The 8458-nt window shown below is 54.8% G+C and overlaps 1 protein-coding gene across 2 annotated transcripts; it reads right to left on the reverse strand.

Moving 5' to 3' along the window:
* Positions 1–3244: 3244 nt before the first annotated feature.
* On the reverse strand, positions 3245–7697 carry TNFRSF4 (TNF receptor superfamily member 4). 2 transcript variants are annotated; one of them, XM_006164088.3, is made up of 7 exons: positions 7522–7694; positions 7210–7332; positions 6501–6602; positions 6065–6131; positions 5280–5476; positions 5046–5156; positions 3245–4960 (listed from the first exon to the last, which is right to left on the reverse strand). In XM_006164088.3, exons 1-7 carry the CDS (start codon positions 7658–7660, stop codon positions 4890–4892), a joined length of 810 nt encoding a protein of 269 aa, XP_006164150.1. In that variant the 5' UTR covers positions 7661–7694; the 3' UTR covers positions 3245–4889. The 2 variants fall into 2 exon arrangements, with proteins under 2 accessions (XP_006164150.1, XP_027622355.1); XM_027766554.1 differs by lacking the exon at positions 5046–5156 and having other exon boundaries at positions 7522–7697.
* Positions 7698–8458: the final 761 nt, after the last annotated feature.

Consider the following 8458-nt stretch of genomic DNA (forward strand, 5'->3'; position numbering starts at 1 on the left):
AAAAAAAAAAAAAAACCTCTCCAACACCCAGAGAAGACCAGTGGGGTTAGGGCTTCCTCTTTTTGAGGGTTTCAGATATCTCTCTGCTCAGCGCTTTGGTAGGTTGGTTAGACATACAGGGAAGCCGCTGAGCCTCACCTGGAGTCCAGGTGAAGGTGCTCAGAGCAAAGAACAAGAGCAGTTTGGACCTTGATGTTGCCCGTTCTAAAGACCTAACAGGTCAATCAGGTCTATACCAGCATAGGCTCACCCGCACCCCAATTCTGGTGAGCACCCAGCACACTGGCTCAAGAAAATATAGCACATCCCTTGTAAATGATGCTTATCATGGTGCGGTTGGTCTTTCTGTGACCAGGGACAGAGTGTACAGGGGACCGAGGGGGAGGAAGCTGGGCTAGGCAGGAACCACTTCTGCTTGGGGGAGCTGACAGTCTTAAGCAGCCCCACTAGTAGCTCTGTGGTGACCACTGGAGGGGTCCCATGGGGCTACATGTTGGCTTGCTCTGGAAGGCCCCTCCCGGCACCTCACTCTACTTGCAGACACCAAAAAATGAGTACTTTCTGTAACTGGGTGGTGGCACGAGAGATGATTTTTATCTAGTCATCTGTATTTTCTTTCTTTCTTTTCCTTTTTTTTTTGGAGAGGTTTTTGCTATAGGGTGTGTGCATTCGCCAGACAGACAGAGACAGAGAGACAGAAAGCGAGAAATCATCCCCCGGGGGGGACGGTCACGCCACAATCCCTTCTCCTCCATTCTCCTCTTGGGATCTTGGGCACGCGTGCACATGCGCCCAGCATGAGTTTTAAGCCACCAGGTCTGGGACTCGAGCCACGGTCAACTACATGGGAGTCCGGTGACATAGCCATTATGCCAACTGCTGGTCCCAAGTCATCTGTATTTTCTAATATTTTATGAGCAACTCATCATATTTTTGCCTCTTGCTTTAGATGACACAAGTAATGCATGTTTGCGGCAGAAAAGCTGCAGGAGCCAGGGCAGCAGAGGGAAAAAAAAGAATCCCACATTACCTAGAAGGGCTGTTGGGGTGAAGAGAGGGGGCCTGATCCACCAAGGCAGGACAGAGGAAAAATGGGGGCTCTGGAGGAGCAGCTAGCCTAGGCAGAGGGAGGTGGCAGCCCGCCTGGTTGGTGTCTGTAGGGCCCCAGAGGGAAGACACAACTGGACAACCAGGTCTGGAGCTCAGGCAGGGCAGGGGTTAGAAATTGCTTAGGGACAGCATGGAAGCAAAGAGGTGACCCAACATTCATGGTGAGGGGACAGGGTGCAGCCGTGCCGGCTGGGGAAGAAGCACCAGGTGGCCTCAAGTAGGCCCCAGGAATTGGAGGGAGTGGAGGCCTGTGCCCTGATGGTGTGAGTTGCAAGGTTTGGAGAGGAAGCCCTTTCCCCATGACCTTCCACTTTATAGGCCCCACAGGCCCTGGCTGCCTATTCCTCTTTCCCCCAAAAGGGCCTTCTGCACTGGTCCATCCAGGCCTGGCCTTCCCTGACCACCCTGAAGCCACCCCACAGTGCTGATTGTGTCTGCTGCCCCAACCTCAGGTCATGAGGTTAGGGATTCTTCTGTCCTGTCTGCTATGCCGTCCTGTGCCCTGAACATTCCAGGAAGTCAGTGCACATGTGTTGAGTGGCCAGCAGGACAGCCCTCTCTTCCCTTGCAATTGGGGGAGGCTCATGGATAACAGAGGGGTTGGGGAGGGCCAGAGGTTTGAGATCAGAGATGGTACTCACTACCATATGTTGATCATGGTATCATGGTGCCTTTTGGGGCAAGTAACATGATACTCCAGCATGATGAAAAGGGCCATCAGGCAGTCAGCTGGTGGTATGGTGGTTAAGGCAACTGGATCCCACATGGCTGACAACACGGTTCAAGTCCCAGACCTGGCAGCTTGAAGAACATGCCAGGTGTGTGCGTGCGTGCGTGCGTGTGTGTGTGTGTACCCAAAATCCCAAGAAGAGAATGGAGAAGGGAGTCAGCATGACCACCCTGACAGAGGGTGCTTTCTCACTTTCTCTCCCTCTCTCTCTGATTCTCTCCATCGAGTACACATACCTTACAGCAAATTAAAGACGGGGGAGAAAAGGATCATTAGGGGCCAGCCCATGGCATGGCATGATGGTTAAGGCAGCTAGATCCCACACGGCCAACTGTGCTGTGTGAGTCTCTAACCCAATGTCTCGACAAACATGCCAGGCATGTGAATGTGCATACCCAAAACTCCAAAGGGAGGGGAAAATAGAGAAGGGATTATGGTGTGACCATTCCTCGTGGAGGATGCTTTCTCACTTTCTCTCTCTCTTTCTCCTCTCTGTCTCTCTCACACTGACCAGAGGCAAAGGTAGGTTAAGAAAATTTCCCTGCTTCATCCCAAGCAGCAACAGAAAGAAGCTGTCTCTGGACATAGGAGGTAAGTCTTTTTTTTTTTGGAGAGGTTTTTGCTATAGGGCGCGTGCGCTCGCTAGAAGACAGAGAGAGACTGAGACAGAAAGCAAGAAATCATCCCCCGGGGGATGGTCACGCCGCAATCCCTTCTCCTCCCTTCTCTTCTCAGGATCTTGGGCACACATGCACACGTGCCTGGCGTGAGTTTAAGCCACTGGGTCTGGGACTTAAACCGCGGTCAACTACGTGGGAGTCCAGCGACATAGCCATTACGCTAACTGCTGGTCCCCTAGGAGGTAAGTCTTTATCAGCTGGATGAGACAGACTTGGCCAGGGCAAGCTGGACAAGGGGAGGTAGGGGAGAGGGGTCAGCCCCAGGGATGCTTGTGTGAAGTGGTCATGAGGACGAGGTTGTGTGTCTGTGAGACACAGTGCAGGTGCCAGGCCAGGTGGCCACAGGAGGCGAGCCACGAGACTGTCCCCGCCACCTACTTAACAAGGCTTTGCCAAGCCATCAGCAAGTCTCTCTCAGGCTCTGGCTTTGCCTTCTCTGTTCATGAGAGAAGCTGAGAACTCTTAGCACTTCGGATGTCTTTTACATTTTTATGAGAAGCTAGGAAGGGGGATAGAGGAAGAGGGTAAGAGATTATTTTTTTATTTCATATTTTCACAGGGCACATGCACTTGCTAAAGAGAGATAAAGAGAGAGAAAAAGCACCCCACCTCAGTGGAGCATGGTCACACTACAATCCCTCCTCCATTTCTCCACACACATTTGGGGCACACACACATTCAGCATATTTTTCAAGCTGCCAGGGCCAGGATTTGGCTCCCTTAAACACTAGGCTACAAGGCCAGCCCAATAGAGAGAGGTATTTTTTGAGAGTCTCTTGCCACAATCCTGCTCCAGCTCCCAACCTCCCAGGCATGCACCACTACACCTAAACCGTTCAGGCTGGCAAATGAACCCAGATGTCCCATGTGGCCTCAGTCACTTGAACCACAGTGGCTGGGCCAGAGGTGCTTTATTTAGGTCTTTTATTATTATTATTATTATTATTATTATTATTATTTTGTTTTTATTTCAACCTATTCTATGCATTCAATAACTATACATCACCACAACCTGCAAAGTAAATCTACCCAACGCGAATGCACCTCCTCCAGTCCTGTTGAAGATACAATATGTTATCGACAATCATCCACTTCTGTGTCCCACAAATGTCTTGCCTCTCTATTTTTCTCCTTGATTCCTCTCCTCACACTCTCCCCCTTCTCCCACCTTCTTCCCAGAGGTGTTTTATTTAGATCTTAAACCCTTTACGAACACCAACCTTCCCCTCCCATGCGTTACAGATGCCTTGGCTTGGGCTTCACTGTCCTCATTGCTCACATATTAAGTAAGATAGGCCATTCCTATGCTGGATCCAGAGCTTCCTGTACAGTTTCTGCTTCTAGTTTATGGAGTGTTTGTCACAAGGGGTGGCTTGGATGCAGTATTTCACACCATGCACTCAAGCCACGTGAAGGACACTTCCACTTCCAGACACTGGCCCAGAGGACTTTGTGCAGTCAGTGGGGAACCCTGGGGCCTGAGATGAGGTCACTGCCTGGTCTCCTTTCAAAACTACATTCGGGGTGTTAGTGAGCATGTCTGAATATGTTGCAGTTTGTCTCCCCCCCCCCTTCTATTGGTGGATACTTGCTTTTTCTGCATTGGGTTTATTTTACCTAAAACTGCTGTGAACATTTTTGTTTGCACCCAAGGGCACTTGTTCCTCTTAGGTAAGTACCCAGCAGTGGAATGGCTGGGTCCATCAGAAACCTCCAGAACTTTCCATTGAAAGCCCTACTGCAAAGATATGAGCACCATGTGCTTCCACTCTCAGGCACTCCCAAGCAGCACCCCAATGCCACTACTACCTGGGGTATGGCAGAGTGTGGGGTCTCATATTCTCTCCACCAAGTACAGAGCGACCCAAGGGGGTCAGTCCCTCATAGGCTGCTTTGTCAACCAGGACGCTGGAGCTCCTGCCTGGTCTTGTCAGCACCTGGCCCAGGGCCCACTTATACACGACCTGGTCTGAGTCCCTTGAGTATGTTCATTTTGGCCTTTTCGGTCCCCATGTCCACCCATCAGCTCACAGAAACTAGAATGCACCTCACCTGAAGACAGGTCTCCCGGGCATTCTAGCTGAACTCCCTACCCCCACCCCTACCTTGGCTAGCCGGAAGTGAGCATGGCCCCCAGCCCACTGGTGCTCAGTCAGAGACCCACATTTGCCAACACTTTTATTGGGGCTCCACCAGGGCAGGGAGTATGCACAACATACGTAGTAGAGCCCGGGGAGCCAGCCCAGCTGCACCTAAAACGGTACAGATGGGTGCAGGTGGGCAGCAGTGCACAGCACCTGTACCTGGGGCACCCCATGATCCCACATGGTCCAACCTGGGGGCTGCGGCTTCGCCCCAGTGGACCCTGCTCAGATCTTGGCCAAGGTGGAGTGTACATCAGTGTGCTCCTCTTGGATGGGGGTCCGGAAGCTGTTTCCTCCTGGGGAGGAAGAGAGAGGAAGAAGTGGGAGGTGGGGCATCATCCTTCCAGAGGCACTTGCCCAGGGCTCACAGTGGGCACTCACCAGGGGGTGACCTCCAAGCTCTTCGGTGCAGATGCAGGGCCAGCAGAGCAGCCAGGGGGGCCAGTACGCCTAGGCCTACACCCAGGCCCAGGACTGCAGCAAGCGGGGGGTCTGTGGGGAGGGGCCTGCTGGGTGGGATCCATGGGGGACAAGACCTGAGGGCAGCACCACCTCCCTTCCCCACTCTCCTCTTTGGGTGGGGAGCCTTGCTAGGGCAAGGCCATGTCCTCTTACCCTTGGGGGTCTCAGAGGTGGTTGTGCCGAGCCCCTGTGAAGTCATGGGCCTGGCTGAGGTAGGCTGAGCAGTAGTGGGTCTAGCCGGAGGACTCTCAGTCTCCAAAGGCAGTGTGGCTGGGGGGCTCCTGTCCTCACAGACAGCATCCGAAGTGGGGCTAGCATGGTGCAGAGTACGCTTCCCTGCCAAGGTGCAGCTTGGGATGGGTAGGGGTGGGGTGCAAATCAGGCCAGAGATGCCTGGGACCAGTGAGATGTGGTAGTCTACACAGAGTCACCCTCAGGACCAAAGGCAGCCGAGGGCCCCTGCCCAAGCCCTCACCCATCCCAAATCCCAAGGTTTCTCCAGACCTTGTTCCCACCTCAATAAACTCAGCCCACCACCTCCCCACCACTTCCCTGCACTCAGCCTCTCCCTGTCCTGCTCCCCCCGAGGCCTCTTTGCTCCACAACTCCCTCTTTATTCCTGCCATCCTTGAGTGAGAACCCTATGAGAAGAGAGGCCTTCCAGCTGTGGATGGGTGATCTCACACACATTCCTAGGTTCTGGGCGATGGTCTCGCGTCTCCCCCTACTCACAGGCAGGGTCTCATACCTTAGCAAGCAGGGCTAGGTAGAAGCCATTGTGGAAGGAAGTCCCCAAGAATCCCCCTGGCCAAGAACTTCCTGGTGTCTAACCTGGCACCTAACTGAACCTCCTCACCCCAGTCCTCAACCCGAGTCCCTGAGCCCTCTGTGCCCTGCAACGCTGATCCCCAGCCCCAGCGGCCAGCCATGGCACTCACTTGGTCCAAGGCCTGCAGACCTGGTTGTTCCCTGGGGAGAAGTGGCCTGGAGGGCAGGGGGTACAGTCTGCAACAAAGACCAGCAGAGGCTCAGCCTCCCACTGCCACTAGGGGGACACCAGAGGCCAAGGTGTCTGGAGGTGGGACCTGTGGGACTAGGTGTTTAGCCCCCATGGCAAACTGGCAGGTTGGAGGGGCTTGGCCTCTGCAGGCCCCTCCCTGCCCACATCTCCCTCTCTGACCCTGACCAGCAAGCTGACCCAGAGCCCCAGTCTTGGGTAGGGAGTGCTGGGGGAAGTGCCAACATGGCTCATTTAGTTATTACTTGGAGTCAGGACACACAGAACCTGACTGTTGCCTGGTGTTGGCTTGCTGTGCATGGGCCCTGTCACTTCTCTCCCCCACTCCAGGTGGACAGGGCCACCCTGAGGCTCACCTACTCCAGGCTTGAAGCTTTCCAGGGGCTGAGTGCCTGGCCTGCAGAGACAGACGGTGTCCCGCGTGGATGTGCAATTCTGCTTAAGTTCGCTCCCACTTCCTGGGCAGAAGGCCAAGAGTGAAGTGTCATCAGGTTGGGGTAGCAGAGTGGGCAGGGCTATGGAGGAGGGTCCAGGAAGGAAGGGCAACTCAGGTACCTGCCTCCCCACAGTACAGGTGCAGAGTTGAGGTCTGCTGTAGCCTCAGCCAGACCAGGAACCCCCCTGAAACCCGGAGGGTGACCCACTTCAGGCTCTTTCCTCCTCCCCTCCTGAGACCTTCTCCTTGGACGTCTGTCCCTCCTGGTCCCATGGCTCCAGGGACAGCACTATGGTAGCTCCGGCCTCCCTTCCCTTCCCCCCGACCTGCAACAGCACCTGAGGCAAGGCCTCCATGACTAGCTCCCTCGCCTCCCTGCCCAGGTCCGCTCAGGCAAGGATACACAGCCAGCATGTGCTCAGTGCTGGCTCCATGTGGCCTGGGCTGAGCTACAACCCCCTGGAGAAGGTAGGTGCCTCTGGGGTATGCCCTGCCTCCTCAAGGGACCCCTGGGGCGGAACAGGCCCCACTGTGGTTTTGGGGTTTGTCTCTGCGGCTGTAGGGGGGCACTGGCTGCTGCTGCCCCCACGCAGGGCGGGACTGTGAGGGTCGGGGTGGGTGGGGCTCACTCTGATTGCATTGCGTGCAGGGCTTGCAGGTGTAGTAGTTGACCACCTCGTTGTAGAAGCCGGGATCACAGGGGAGGCACACAGTGTCCCTGGTATGGTCGCAGCGGCTTACCATCCAGTTACCTGTGCAGTGGAGGCCTGGGCTTGTGAACTCTGGGCCAAGGTAGGGCCTGTCCCCCCATCCTGGCAGACCTTTCGGCCACCCCACTCCCCAGAACCAATCTCCAGGCAGCCCCTCTGTCCCAGCCTGGAGCCAGGTCCCTTGGGGCATCCCCCACAACACCACCCCAATCTTGAGGCTGGGCCACTCACCAGGCTGGCATTCGTGACAGCATCTGCCGCTATTAGGATAGGTGTCCCCAACACAGTCAAGCCCGACCGCGGCACCAAGCATGAGCCCCAGGAGCAGGAGGGCTGAGCAGGGCGGCAGAGCCCCCACGCACATCCTCATCTCTGCCTTGCTGCAGGAGTCTGGGGTTTTCCTTGCAGGATGTGGCTATAAGGGCTGAGGGGGAGGGCTAGGGAGGGGCAGGAGGAAGAGAGAACCAGGAGGAAGGTGACCCTAACCCAGCCAGGCTGGAGACAGGAACTCTCTGGGTTTGGGGCTTCTCTTCTGTCCTGGGCCCCCCAGCTCGTAGTTGGACATCAAGACCCAGGGCCAAGGTGAGGACTGACCGGCAGCTCATGCTCACTTGTCGGCGTGTGCCCCAGAGCTTGACTCTAGCTAAACCATCATTAGAGGGCTGATGGTGAGGAAGAGAAAAAGGAAAAGAAAGAGGAAGCCCTTTATTTAGAGAGGAGTGGGGAATTGGAAAGAAGACAAAGAGACAGAGTAGCAGCAGACATAGGCAGTCTGAGCCTAGGTAGCCCAAGCAACTTGTGCCATAGCTTGAGCTGCCCAGACAAACTGGGCATTTTTATTTATAGTACAAGGCGGCACTACATATACATATTTTATGACATGTCATAGATTCATTGCCAGGTTACAGATAAGAAGAAGTAGGTAATAAATTTATAAGAGCTTAGAGGGACCAGCAGTTAGCGTAATGGCTATGTCGCTGGACTCCCATGTAGCCGACCACGGTTTGAATCCTGGACCCGGTGGCTTAAACTCACACCTGGCACATGTGTGTGCATGCCCAAGATCCCAAAGGAGAATGGAAGAGAAGGGATTGCAACGTGGCCATCCACACACCCCCGCCGGGGGGGTGATTTCTCACTTTCTATCTCTGTCTCTTTCTGGTGAGCT

Source organism: Tupaia chinensis, unplaced genomic scaffold, assembly GCF_000334495.1.
Source record: "Tupaia chinensis unplaced genomic scaffold, TupChi_1.0 Scaffold143584_1, whole genome shotgun sequence".
Classification (NCBI taxonomy): domain Eukaryota; kingdom Metazoa; phylum Chordata; class Mammalia; order Scandentia; family Tupaiidae; genus Tupaia; species Tupaia belangeri.

What these genes read in the sequence shown, in the direction of transcription:
- TNFRSF4 (XM_006164088.3), bottom strand. Translation starts at nt 7,660, where the DNA reads ATGAGGATGTGCGTGGGGGCTCTGCCGCCCTGCTCAGCCCTCCTGCTC. An exon ending in GTCTGCAGGCCTTGGACCAA is followed by an intron (nt 5,477 to 6,064) that starts GTGAGTGCCATG and finishes ACCCATCCCAAG; the next exon opens with CTGCACCTTGGCAGGGAAGC. An exon ending in CACCTCTGAGACCCCCAAGG is followed by an intron (nt 5,157 to 5,279) that starts GTAAGAGGACAT and finishes CCCTCCCCACAG; the next exon opens with ACCCCCCGCTTGCTGCAGTC.